Source organism: Conger conger, chromosome 13 (genome assembly GCF_963514075.1).
Source record: "Conger conger chromosome 13, fConCon1.1, whole genome shotgun sequence".
Taxonomy (NCBI): Eukaryota; Metazoa; Chordata; class Actinopteri; order Anguilliformes; family Congridae; genus Conger; species Conger conger.
The window spans coordinates 6,635,749-6,650,295 of NC_083772.1; the positions used below are offsets into that span (position 1 = coordinate 6,635,749).

Here is a 14,547-nt window from a genome sequence, read left to right on the forward strand (position 1 = left end):
ACATATTTACAGCATAATGCAGTTATCATGAAAACTCCCAACTACAGCATTCGTAGTGGTTAAGGTCAGGAAGGGCTGCCATTTGTGAGGGACCTGAGAGCTGGGGTTTCTGTTTGGTATGGATGTGATCTGGTAAAATCAAGGAATTGTATGAAATACATTTCATACCAAATGGAGTTTAATAAACCATAGTTTCAGTAACTCAAGGGAAAACCTACACGTCCTCTCTTGGTAATCATCTCATTTTCCACTCTTAACAACCCCCAAGGGTGGGGGTCTAAATTCCAGATTTGACCACCCCTCCAGGTTGATTTATGGCACTGCCGCCTGGTTTCAAACGTATGATTTGGCATAAAAGCAAGGGAGACAGACCAATCTGGGAGGATCGTATTCAACTTCCCACACAGCATATTGTACGTATATGTAAGTATCAGGAAGATCGTATTCGACTTCCCACACAACATGTCTTGGGTATGTAGGCATGTATGTATGTATGTGTAGCAACGGAAGATCGTAATCGACTTCCCATACATGGCATATTTTATACTCTTTGTTTGTGTGTAGCCAACGCAGGCTAGATATGATGATTTACTCTATCTCTATTCTTAATTTGTGCGTCTGTAATTGACTATTGGCATTCTAAAGCTAATAACCTACCTGTCTGCGAATAAACTATTTTGTTTGTAACTTGCGTGATCTTCATGACTCTAATTCATCTTGTACCTTTTCAGCCTAAATTACAATTGAATACTCAGGGGGAAATGGTGGCTAAAGACCGACCGATCGGCGGCTTGGTACATCTGTGGTAGTTCTAAGCTGTGTGGCCGTCAAGTTTCTGCCCATTAAAGGATCGGTGACGCACGGCTCTTGTAATTTGGTGCGAAGGGAACCCATGGGTGTTACGGCACTGGTTCCTGTCAAATTAGCTCTAAGGAGCCGAGATAATGCTACGCCGACCTGGGCTCGCAACTATCATGGCAGTTTTGCATGTATTGTGTTGGCTGGACCCTCAGCCTCTGTGTTCTCCACCGAACTGAGATTTCAGCAATAATGCTAATCCCGGGAGCATATATTGAGTAATGGTGGCGCAAGTTTCAAGCCCAAAATTCTAAACTATATCTTAAATGGAGTCAGATAAACGAGTAAAACTATAGTAACCACTAAGCCTACAATATGGGTCCGTTTGAGAACGGAGAATATTAAGAATTGTATTGATCTGTTTCAGGCCAGCCGTAAGCGGGATATGGGGCAGGTCAATCCATATCCGACCCGTGGCAACGAACCCAGTATATTCTTAAACGTAATTGTGCTCTGCTCTTGGACAGAGGATAGTAATAACCCTACTAATGTTCTCCCAGCAACGTTAGAAGGACAAGCACGCAAAACCCCCTTCGGCCCTCGCTAAATTTCGTCATTGGGTTAGCGTGGGGTTTTACATGGATGTGTATACAAAATGAAGGTAAAACAGGAACCACTTAGAGTGAAACGGTTAATGTGTATGATAAATCTAAAAGGCGTGGTATGTGACTCTCTGCGTTTCCTGTCTTAAATGTATCTCAATCTGCCAGTATCACAGAAGCAAAGTCAGTCAGTGGGCTTTGGCCTGTGTAAATGCCATAGTAATGCTCATAAATGAACTTGAATTGTGCCCAGACTATGATTGATGTGAATGAACTGACTGCTAATTACTGTGCTGATGACCGCAATTGGGTCTGTGAGACAAAAGCTCTGCCACCCTGAATCATTGTCATTTTGTGTTTTTGGTTATTTCATCTTTTGAGAGGCAAATTACCATGCCAGGATTTACAATTGATTGTGGGACCAATAAACAGGCCACAAAGTTACTTTTACTGTTGGGAAAACATGGGATATGGTGCATGCTGCCATTTTACCGTAACTAGAAATGTGTCAGTGAAACTAAGATTTATTAGGAAATTACTGTACTTGCAGAATATATTTAAGCTATAGCTTTTTGGATCTCTGAATATGCACGTACTCTGAAGAGAAACCACATACTTTTAAAAGACACTCTTTAAGAGCAACAGCAATTACCCTGCTACACAAGTTCATGTCTTATGCCTTCATTGTGTGAAAAAATCTCCTAATAGCAAGAGTTCTCATTCATTTTTAAAATGGTTAAGCCATTAAAACAATATTAGCTGTAGGTCTCCATTCAGAGGCTGTGACCAAAAGCCATAAATCATATGTAGCCACAAGTGATACTGTACAGTATGTGACTCTATGGCTTCAATTCGATCACCATTTATGCTTAACTTACACTTAACTTACAAGTGTAAGTGATATTATTTTTCTTCGTAGTCAGTTTAGTAAATAGCTAAACTTTCCAAACTGTGTTGGTGAAGAAATGTATTCTTGCTAATTATTGTAATGACAAATGTTGATTGAATTGAAGTGTATGTGTTTCCTGTGTTACATTTATCTCAGTCCACCTGTATCAGAGAAGCAAGTCCATGAGTTAGCGTTCAGCAAAGTGTGTTTGTGAATGCGACTGTATATTAATGCTAATGAATGGTAAACTGATGAAGTAGCAACAATTATATTCCATACAGTTTTTGAAGACATATTTCAATCACTTTGATGTTAATCTCATAAATTTGTGCTCACTTCTCGAAACCTCAAAACGGAAGCTCATTGGTTAAAAATATCAATTTTTCATGAAATACTATTGGAACATTTAGATGAGGTGTGGTTCAGCAGTTGCCCAATCTCAATGGAAACTTGTACAAGTTTCCCCAGAAGAGATGACTGCATCAAGGGCTTTATTTGTTTGATCTGTCAATATGCCTGATGTCTGGTGTGTGGATGCCTGTTTAAGTGATCCCTGGTCTAAAACCCAGCTATGACCAGCTTAAAATGATCAGATATCAGCTGTTTCAAAACATAGCTTGAGCTGGTCTGAACCGATAAACCAGCTACCAGCTGTTTTTTTTCCCAGCAGGGATTTTAATTGACAGTAAGACATTAGTTCATGTTTTATTCCAGTACAATCTCAGAAATAAAGGTAGAAAAAGGGCCTAGAAAGGTACAAATGCTTGTTGCTGGAGTGGTATTTTATAGGTACAAAACGCAACCCTAGCTAGTAATGACAACTACTTTGTACTTTTTGGGTTGGAAAATGTACTGATTTGTACCCAAAGAGGAAATTACTGGACTTTCAAGCTACATTTGGGAACTTGATCCTTGAAGAACAGTTTCTTTATTTCTTTAAAATTGGCACAACGAAAAAAGAGGAAGTATAGCAAATCACACTTTTAAAAAATGAAACAGCACACACCCAACAATGTTATTCATTTAAAATTGTGAATGCTTATAAAGGAAGAAGAGTCACTTTGTTATCATTTCTACACATGAACTGAAAGGTAACATCGCCATCTTGTGGCTCAATATGAAAGGCAGGAAAACCCATGAGTGTGATAAAGAATAAACATGAAACACAAAGTTCAAGAGAGGCACAAATCATGAAAAAACGGGAACACTAATCTAAGGAAGGAAGGTTATTGTTGTTACAGTTTTTTTCCAATCACTTTGGTGCTACTCTCACAAGTTTGTGGCAAATTTTAAAAACCTTAGACACAAGACTCAAAATGGTCAGCGCATTTAACACAGCCTATTCATCGTCATTCATATCTATGACGAAATCTTGCACTTCCAAACTTCAAATAAGTAATTTATCATGAAATACTATAGGGACATTTGTTTAGATCACCTGCACACTGCAGGAGGATTTTTGTAAGGGTATATTCGAAATTTATCTTTTGTCTTTATGATCTTATTATAACATGTTGGTTTGCAAGATTGGCCTTGTTTTCATTTGAGGAAGTTTTGTTACATTTTGGCAGTTCGCCAACCTTCCCTTTTGGTTTCGTCTGACCTGCCCACCTTGTGACTTCATTGCTCTCTAGTGACCCCCACTGGTTGATCAGGATCCAGGGACTACATGTCGAATCTATATATGAAAGTTCTTCCTCCAATTCTACTATATGCTTATTTATTTATCTATTCACAGGCACAACAGCCCAACAATGTGGAGTACTGAATGATTTTTAAATCACTCTGGATGATTTTTGCATTTCTTTGACAAAAAATGCATTCAGTGAACACAATTAATTAATTTCTCACTCAAGCTCAACCACCAAAAAAAGTGTCTAAGTACAGCCCAATTTTCAAGGACTTGCATACTGATACTGTAATTACCTAACCCCATGTTCATTGGTTACATGTTTGAAAAAGAGAGCCGTCAGTACATTTGCGGTTAAACACTGTTTTCTGATTGGTAATATGAACGAATGAACGAAAGGTTACGGCAGTGTGGCAGCAGGAGCTACACAGTGTTATGCGGCCAATTAAATAAACTACCATTACTGAGTGGCTTACTCTCAAAGCAAGAGTCCGTGGTTTTATTCAAGACATTTAGTCGCCACTTCCACCAATCCTTTACTTTATTCTGTAGGTACAAAGCAGGGACACAGCAGATACAAAACTTATACACTCAAGTTACAATCCACTACTTGACTTGAAGTAATGTCTGACTGTCACTGTTAATTGATATCACATCAACGCACATCCACACGCCGGACATATTGGCAGATGAGAAACCCAATGAAGCCCTTCTGCTTTTTGAAAGAGTTGTGCAGGTTACCATTGTTAGGGAAAAAATGCCCTTTTTAACATTTCACAGGTGAGCATCGTATGATGAAACAGATCCCAGTAAAAACAACGACAACCAAACTTGAATTAACTTTCGTATTTATTTGCAAAGAAATGACAGAAAATGAGAAAGCTTATCGGCTTTCTGATTTGAATCAGACACAGTAAGGCTCTTATACACACTTTTCCAGAAGGCGGGGCTTTACCGAAACAAAAAGACATGAAGCTGGCCACGAACATTCATCAGTATTTTGTCTTCTGAATACCCCTTGTCGATCTTGCTGTAAGACCAGAATGTGCAAGCTGAGAAAGGCTGTCTGTCTGCTGGGAGAGAGCCAGAGAAAGACTCCTAGTAATCTCTTTATTATTGTTGTTTATCACCCCCCGGGTCCTCTGGGGAGCTTCTTGGATGAGATGGACATCCTCCTTAGCTCCTTACCAGTCAATGACACTCCCCTCATCCTCCTGGGTGACTTCAATCTCAACTCAGAGTCCACCCAGTCTACCTTTCTCTCCCTCCTTTCTTCTTTTGACCTTACCCTCACACTTTCCCCTCCCACCCACAAAGCAGGCAACCTCCTTGACCTCATCTTCACAAGGAGCTGCACAACAACCAACCTCTCTGTAACACCACTCCATATATCTGACCACTCCTTCGTCTCTTTTTCTCTTCCACTCTCCTCTAACACCCATCCATCTCTCCCACCATCCACTGGCACCTGTTGGCGGAACCTACGCCACCTGTCTACGTCCACCCTCTCATCTACAATCCTCTCCTCCCTACCATCCGCGGAGTCTTTCTCTCAAATGTCTCCCGATGATGCTGCTACAACCCTCATGTCCTCCCTCTCATCTTCCTTTGACTCTTCCTTGACCTCCCCCCCAATCCTTGGCTTTCTGATGCTCTACGAGCTTTCCGAACCCAACTGCGGGCAGCGGAGAGAAAATGGAAAAGGTCCTGTCTCCCCAGTGATATCGCTTCCTTCCATGCCCTCCTATCACCTTTTCACTCCTCTGTCTCTCTAGCTAAATCTTCCTTCTTTAACCTTCTCCTCTCTTCTGGCCCCCCCTCCCCCCCCACCTCCCTCATCACTCACACCTGATGACTTTGTCTCCTTCTTTGAAAAGAAGGTTGACGCCATTCGCAATTCCTTCTCCCAACCCTCTCCCCCTGCTGACCCCAACTCCCTAACCTCCTTTTCTCCCCTCTCTGACTCCGACACATTGAAACTCCTTACATCCCACCGCCCGTCCACCTGTCCTCTTGACCCCATCTCCTCTCCCCTTCTACAATCTATATCTAATGACATTCTCCCTTTTCTCTCCTCTCTAATCAACACCTCCCTCTCTTCCGGCACCATGCCCTCTTCCCTGAAGAGGGCCAGAGTCACTCCCCTGCTCAAAAAACCTACTCTTGACCCCTCTGCTCTGAGCAACTACCGGCCTGTCTCTCTTCTTCCCTTTCTCGCCAAGACTCTGAAACTGGCGGTCTGCTCCCAACTGTCCACTTATCTTCTTCACAACAATCTCCATGACCCCAACCAGTCTAGCTTCAAGAGTGGCCACTCCACTGAGACTGCCCTGCTCGCGGTCACTGAGGCACTCCACTCTGCTAAAGCCAAATCCCTCTCCTCTGTCCTCATCTTCCTCAACCTGTCGGCCGCCTTCGATACAGTCAACCATGAGATTCTTCTCTCGTCGCTGACTGGGATGGGTGTCACAGGATCTGCACTCGCTTGGTTTTCCTCTTACCTCTCTGGTCGCTCCTACCAGGTGACTTGGAAGGGCTCAGTCTCTGACCCTCACCCCCTACAAACTACAAAAAGACTGCCCCACCTTACATACAATCCTTGATCACTCCCTACTCCCCAGCTAGACCACTCCGGTCTGCCAGCTCTGGTCGCCTTGTGGTTCCCTCACTACGCGCACCTGGCGGTCGAGCTGCACGTTCACACCTGTTTTCAGTTCGGGTTCCTCAGTGGTGGAATGACTTGCAGGATAGCAGAATCCCTCCCCCTATTTCGACGCAGACTAAAAACACACCTTTTCAAACTCTACCTTTGTCCTCCCTCCTGATTTCCCCCGCCCCCCTTTCTGATATCCCTATCCCTCTTGTCTAACCCCCCCCCAAAAAAAAAGAAAAGAAAAGAATTGCACTTATGATGACTATATGTTTAAAACAGCACTTCCTATGTATTTTCCTAGTTTTGGATGTGATGCTTTGACTTGTGGAAGAACCTATGCACTTGTAAATCGCTTTGGATTAAAAGCATCTGCCAAATGACTAAAATGTAAATGTAAATGTAAGCACTTAATTCAGCAAGTGGTCTAATAGTAATAAAGATTATCACTAAAAGGCTATTTGTAACCATGTGATTGTCTTTATGTTAACACCTTGTCAATTAAGAATCAATACATTTCCCTCCTTTTATCATTTCATAATACCATTCAAATAAGGTAACTGCAGCTGAACCAGGCCAATCCTCAGATACACGTTCTGTAAGACGTGGTCATGTTGAAGTGATGAGGAATAAATGATTGCAAAGTTTTTCCAAAAAGCAGAAATGATTTATTTCAGCTTCAAACAGACATTCAGAATTCTACATATTATATTTTGAAATAAGTTTTAAAAACAAATAAGAAGACGAATGGGACAGTTTTACTACATCAGCTAGGTGTTTCTGAGTACTAATGTAGCATTACACATCCTCTTAGCAGAACGCTCAGAGATGGAATTTGTTTTTCAGACACAGACAGATGGAGATACATTTAACACAGGAAACACAGTGCTACTTTGGGTACATGTGGCTTATGGCTGTAGGCCACAGCCTCTGTTTGGCGAGCTGCATGTACAGGCATGCAGAGTAATTCTTTTTTTTTGCAGGGTGATTGCAGTTGTATACGGAGCTCCATAATGTTTGGGAGAAATACTTTTTTTCTCGATTTGGCTTTGTACTCCACAATTTTAGATTTGTGATCAAACGTTGTTAAATCAAACCTGGTTAAAATGCTGATTCTCAGCTTTCATTAAAGGTTACAGAAATGACAGTGCTTTTAATACATAGTCACTCCCCATGTCAGGGTATCATAACATTTGGGACATGCAGAAAGTCATGTTTAGTACTTTGTCGCATATCTTTTGCCTGTAATGGCTGTGACCCATAGACATCACCAGGTGTGCAGTATCTGATCTGGTGATGCTCTGCCAGGCCGGTACTACAGCTATCTTCCTGCTTGTTTTGGGGGCGAGTTGTCTTGCTTTTTGTTCAGTTAGATTCAAATCATGTGAATGACTTGGCCAGTCAAGAATTTTCCTGTTTTTTCTTTGAGAAACCTCTGTCTTGGCCTTTAGCGTAGTGGTTAAGGTACATGTCTGGGACCCACAAGGATAGTGGTTTGAATCCTGGTGTAGCCACAATAAGATCCACACAGCTGTTGGGCCCTTGAGCAAGGCCCTTTTCCCTGCATTGCTCCAGGGGAGGATTTTCTCCTGCTTAGTCTAATCAACTGTACATTGCTCTGCCAAATGCCTTTAATGTAATGTAATGTCTCTCTAGACTCTGAATATGAACTAACATGTGTCTATATTGTTGATCTATTGTCTGAATATCTATGTCTGTTTTGTCTGTGTACCACTCTGTGCTAAATGTATGTGAACAAGAGTTGTTTGTTAGATGCAAAGCAACTCATGGACCTGTCTTATAATAATTTTTAACCAGGTTATGCTTGAAACTCACTCACTTACTGATGTTTAGCAGTCTGAAGATTCAATTCAGGGGGCGCGACATGACAGCAATGACGTAAAACCTTCAACCATACTTCCTCAGATACAAAAGACCACAGCGACCATTAGAAGCAGTTTTCAGAAATGGCAGCATCTACAGTCTCCAAAGATTCAGAGGGTATATACACTGAACTGGCCTCCACACAACAAGATGTATACAGCACTCTGGGCCACACCACACTCAACAGCTCAAGAGCTCAGCACACAGGTAAGAACGCACTTTTTTTTGTTTATTTGAGTTTATTATAAATGGTAAATGGCAGGCATTTATATAGTGCCTTTATCCAAAGCGCTGTACAATTGATGCTTCTCCATTCACCCATTCATACACACACTCACACACCGACACACCGACGGCGATTGGCTGCCATGCAAGGCCCCGACCAGCTCATCAGGAGCATTTGGGGGTTAGGTGTCTTGCTTCGACACAGCCTGGGCGGGGATCGAACCGGCAACCCTCCGACTGCCAGTCGACTGCTCTTACTGCCTGAGCCATGTCGCCCCGTTATTTGTTTATTTGAGTTCATTTGTTTTATCTGTGACTTTGCTTGTGACCACAGAGACAGAGAAAAGGGGACAAAGCTCCCACCCCTACTGGCTGGCTGCAGTGTGTCTGCTGTGTGCTCTCTTATTGGCTGCCACAATAGCCCTGGGTGTCCTCTGTGAGTATTTCACTGTATCTGTGTATGACATCCTTATTGGAAATACCCTGAACTGTGATTTTAGACTTTAAAAAAAAGGATTTCCTATATAATGTGTCAATCTGCTTTACTATCAATGTGTCTGAGTGGGTATTATGATACAACCCACCATCGTTTTATTTTTCATAAAGATCATTAGATTTTTACATGAATGCCTATAATTATGCATATATAAAGTTATATAAATTAAATAAGAATAATCAACATTTATAGAAAAGAGGCCATTCAAACCAACATGAAACTGTTACACTACTGAGTAGTCAACTAAAATGCCCACACTGTTCAGTTTATATGGTCAAGATGAAACATGTTTGCTCTGATTGTCAGCAGATACTGCATTAATTAGATTAGTAATATAATAATGCATGTTCCTTCACACACCAGACCAGAAGGGGACAATGTATGTGTCTACGGAGTGCTCAAATACGGTGAGAGAACCGAACAATGACAGCAGAGGGATTGAAGAAGAGAGGATGAAGATCAACACAGCTTTCCTTTCAATGTTAGGGAAAAAGTACCAACTTCTGGATAAATACTGCCCTGTAATTTCAAACGGTGAGTTGTATTACCGTTAGCATAATCTGTAGATGGAGATGATCTTTTTGCTACTTGTTGGTGGTTTTCTTTTAAAAAAATGATCTATTGTATTTCTGTGAAAAAGATATATGAGAGAAATTAAATTTCTTATTATGTTTCTTAAATTATTTCTTATTTATATGATTTCTTGTTGCAAAGCATCTTGTTTGTTGTGCATCTGTAATTGACAGAATCTGTGGCATTTTCTTCCTGTACAGAGAGAGTGTGCAAGCCCTGTCCACAGGACTGGGAGCTGTTCTCTTCCAAGTGTTACTACTTCTCCAGGGAGGAGAAGAGCTGGATGGACGGTCACAGTGACTGCTTAAGACGGGGAGCTGACCTGGTGGTAATAAAGAGTGAAGAGGAGCAGGTAAGATACTGTGTGAGTGAGAGACTGACTGACTGAGTGCGACAGAAAAAAAACTAGAGTCACGTAATATTCTATTGTCATTGAAATGTATTAATGTTTCAATGGAACCAACCAAAAGCAAACATTAATTCAATAAAAACTCGATTTATAATAGAATAGACCAAAATCCAAAGGTCCATGATTATTGGCACCCCTGGTACTTGGGGCATCCACCTCTGGCGAGGATAACAGTATTGAGTCTCTTCCATTAGTGCTTGACAAGGTTAAAGAACACATTGTGTGGGATTTTGGACCATTCCTCTTTGCAGATCCTTGCAAGATCCTTCATATTCTTGAGTTTATGTTGGCCTCTTCAGTTTAGCGCACAGGTTTTTGATTGGACTGAGGTGGCAGAACATAGCTTTTGCTGTCATGGAACCATTTCTGTGTGAATTTTGAGTTATGCTTTGGGTCATTGTTTTGCTGGAAAGTCCACCAACAGCCAAGTCTCAACCTTGTGGTAGAGGCAACCAGATTTTCAGCCAAAATTGCCTGATACTTGGTGGAATCCATCATACCATTAATTTTAACCAGTGCCCCAAGACCTCTGGAATTAAAACAGATTTCTCGGTGCACTTTCTCCATAGGTATGATATCTGATTTCTGTTTCAATGGCATACATGCTGATCCTGCATCTTTTACATTACGTTACATTAACATTACAAGGCATTTAGCAGACGCTCTTATCCAGAACGACGTACAATGAAGTGCAGATCGAACACAGGAACAAGTGTGAAGAGGACCCTAGAGGACAGTACGGTCAAGTCCTAGCGTGACCATACAGATACATCTGACCAAAATGTTCAGTTTGGTCTCATCTGACCACAGCAACTTCGTTCAATAATACTTTAAATGACCATATGAGACCAAAATTGAATGTATTATTATTATTATGTGCATTACCAGTCAGGGGTGCCGATAATTCTGGAGCCTACTGTACGTGAACTTGTGTAGCCTTTATCAAAAGTACAAACAATCAAGACATATCTTTTAAGTTATGGTCAGGTGAACTGGCAGTCCTACATGTATCCATTTTTTACCATCTTTTACCAACAAAGTATAATCTAAAAAAACCTTCTTTTAAACCTTTATACAAAACAAAGTAGATAAAAACTTAGTAGATTTTAAAAATCCATCCATCCATCCATCCATTATCTTAACCCGCTTATCCTGAACAGGGTCGCAGGGGGACTGGAGCCGATCCCAGCATACATTGGGCGAAAGGCAGGAATACACCCTGGACAGGTCGCCAGTCCATCACAGGGCACACACACCATTCACTCACACACTCATACCTATGGGCAATTTAGACTCTCCAATCAGCCTAACCTACATGTCTTTGGACTGTGGGAGGAAACCGGAGGAAACTCACGCAGACATGGGGAGAACATGCAAACTCCACACAGAGAGGCCCCGGCCGACAGGGATTCGAACCCAGGACCTCCTTGCTGTGAGGCGGCAGTGCTACCCACTGCACCATCCATGCCGCCATTTAAAAAATCCCAAAATCAGAAATAAACACATAAGAACCCCTCAATCAAAGCCAGGGTACATGTAGGGTCCTACCAAATTCACATAAACTTTTGGTCAATTTCAGTGTTCTGAACTACAATACATGTCGTTAACAAAAAACAAAGAACCTGACTCCACAATCTGTGAATTCATTGTCACAGACAGGGCAGCACGGATGGTGCAGTGGGTAGCACTGCTGCCTCACAGCAAGGAGGTCCTGGTGTCAAATTCTGGTCGGTAGGGGCCTCACTGTGTGGAGCTTGCATGTTCTCCCCGTGTCTGCGTGGGTTTCCTCCGGGTACTCCGGTTTCCTCCCACAGTCCAAAGACATGCAGGTTAGGCTGATTTGAGAGTCTAAATTGCCCATGGGTATGAGTGTGTGTATGAGTGTGTGTGTGAGTGCGTGCGTGTGTGTGCCATTCACTCACACTGGTGACCTGTCCAGGGTGTATTCTTGCCTTTCACCCAATGTACGTGTAGCATGGTTGGCTCGGCTGGTTCGCTAGTAAGCACGGATGGTGCAGTGAAAGAGAAGGCTGGTAGCAGGTTATCGCGACAACACTCCCCGATGACGTAACCCTCAAATTCAAAAGAACGTTGTTGCCCTTGGCTAGGGGCGAGTTTGTCTTTAGCTGACTGGTAATGCGTTCGTTCAACAAATTATTTGGACAAGTGAGAGGCCGGGGTTCAAATCCCACCTCGGACTCAGGCAAATTTCTCACCTGTTACATATGCTGGGATAGACTCCTGTTCAGGATAAGTGGGCTGAGATAATGGATAGATCTGGTAGGACCCTGGGTGTGTGGAATTATCAAAGCTCTTCAAACCTCAATATTTGATCATAATAGATTGAACCATTTGGTCAGAATACTAAGAAAACCTCTAAGAGAAAAAACTTTCCAAAAATAAAATAAAAATCTACTTGATTGTCATAAGATTACCATAACAGGAGGCATTATGTACAAACTCTCTAAGGCTTCTGACTGGACCTGGTATGCTTGCCTGTGGAAATGTGGATAATAATTAGCAAGTAAACTGGAGAAAAATGTTGTGTTGTATTTTGAACAATGGAATGCATGACTCATATCAGTGGATACATTCTCAATAAGCCTCATGCTCTGTAACTGACAGATCCAGAATGTGTTGGTGTGGACTCTGTGTCAGCAGAGTTAGCAGTGAGAGAGATTATGTGTCTGTGTTCAGGGGTTCATCACCAACAGAACAAGAGAGCACCCATACTGGATTGGATTGACTGACTCAAAAAGAGAGGGCACCTGGCTCTGGGTAGACAGATCCTCGCTGCAGAAAGGGTAGGCTTTTGTAGCTATATATGAGTTAATATTTTGTAATAATTTAATGTCTATCTTTCTATATCATCATTTTTCCATGTGCAGTATCACTGTTCTAGGTTTTGTGTGTTGTTCCACAGTGTGTAGTTCACGGTGACTACCAAGCACAAACCCACAAAATGTGTATTTTTGTATATCCGATAATATTAAACGATGATAATAATATTCTACAAGCATAACAACAAAAGGCATAATTGTAACCAGAGTATACAGTGTCAGGTAGTGCTGTAGCCGTAGGCAACGTGAAGGTGTCACGTTGCCTAGTGGCTCTGCTTCTCATACAGGTTCTGGAGAAGTGGAGAACCGGATGATCATTCCTGGCCTGGGAACGTAACCCGGGGCAAAGAAAAAGATGCAGACTGTGTAGTTACCGTTCCATATGAGAACACGTGGAACGACACCTACTGCTATTCTAATTTTAAGTTTGTCTGTGAGATTGGTGCTCTTTTGTTCTAAACAGTCTGCCATGCTGGATGATGTCATTATCATTACTTGGAGTCATATCATTATTTGGAAAGTATGTGACTTGAGTGTTGACCTAGGAGAAATCCCAATCCCCGCAACATTTGTCATGTTCTCTTAACTATAGGAGTATTTGCCAAAACATTTTATGTCCAATAAAAGACTTCAAATGAATTCACAATAACCATCACAGTTTATTTTTTCTTTATGAACTTTAAGCGGAAATAGCATGAAGAATTACAATATTGCACAATTGCACACCTGTTTTCTCTTCAGAATGTTCATATGATTGATGACACCGTGGACCGGCCCGCATTAGGGTGTAAGACCATGGTTGATTACATACAACGACATACACAAAGAGTAGTTGCACAGATTGTTTGAGAGTAAGACTATTCAACAGGAACACCTTAATCTGTTCTGATCAGCAAGACTTATGCCATTGAACATTGCGCCAATTGTAACTGTGTACTATGGGTGCACCTACTGTACGTTTCACTGAAACCAGAGCGAGAGTTCTTCTGTTTGTTTCATCTTCAATTTGTATCACAAATAAATATATTTTTTTAACCTGTCTTGTTGCCTTTTGCACTTAAATCTGACTTAACCCCTTCACAGATGTGAAGGCAGGGGGGAGACGTGTCTGCGTGTGTGGTGGTATGACAGAGTGAGAGAGGTGTCTGTGTGTGTGGTGGTATGGCAGGAGGAGAGGTGTCTGTGTGTGTGGTGGTATGGCATGAGGGAGAGGTGTCAGAGTGTGTGGTGGTATGGCATGAGGGAGAGGTGTCTGAGTGTGTGGTGGTATGGCAGGGGGAGAGGTGTCTGAGTGTGTGGTGGTATGGCAGGAGGGAGAGGTGTCTGAGTGTGTGGTGGTATGGCAGGGGGAGAGGTCTCTGAGTGTGTGGTGGTATGGCAGGGGGAGAGGTCTCTGAGTGTGTGGTGGTATGGCAGGGGGAGAGGTGTCAGAGTGTGTGGTGGTATGGCAGGGGGAGAGGTCTCTGAGTGTGTGGTGGTATGGCAGGGGGAGAGGTGTCAGAGTGTGTGGTGGTATGGCACGGGGAGAGGTCTCTGAGTGTGTGGTGGTAT

The 14,547-nt window shown here is 42.2% G+C and overlaps 1 protein-coding gene across 1 annotated transcript; it reads left to right on the forward strand.

Moving 5' to 3' along the window:
- Positions 1–8,507: 8,507 nt before the first annotated feature.
- LOC133107195 (C-type lectin domain family 4 member E-like) lies at positions 8,508–14,035 on the forward strand. Its single transcript, XM_061216130.1, has 6 exons — positions 8,508–8,660; positions 9,013–9,114; positions 9,538–9,708; positions 9,948–10,099; positions 12,854–12,960; positions 13,284–14,035. Exons 1-6 carry the CDS (start codon positions 8,537–8,539, stop codon positions 13,453–13,455), a joined length of 828 nt encoding a protein of 275 aa, XP_061072114.1. The 5' UTR covers positions 8,508–8,536; the 3' UTR covers positions 13,456–14,035.
- Positions 14,036–14,547: the final 512 nt, after the last annotated feature.

Coding starts and splice junctions, on each gene's coding strand:
- LOC133107195 (XM_061216130.1), top strand. CDS start 8,537: ATGGCAGCATCTACAGTCTCCAAAGATTCAGAGGGTATATACACTGAA. Junction 10,100..12,853: donor TAAAGAGTGAAGAGGAGCAG/GTAAGATACTGT, acceptor GTCTGTGTTCAG/GGGTTCATCACCAACAGAAC. Junction 12,961..13,283: donor AGATCCTCGCTGCAGAAAGG/GTAGGCTTTTGT, acceptor CTTCTCATACAG/GTTCTGGAGAAGTGGAGAAC.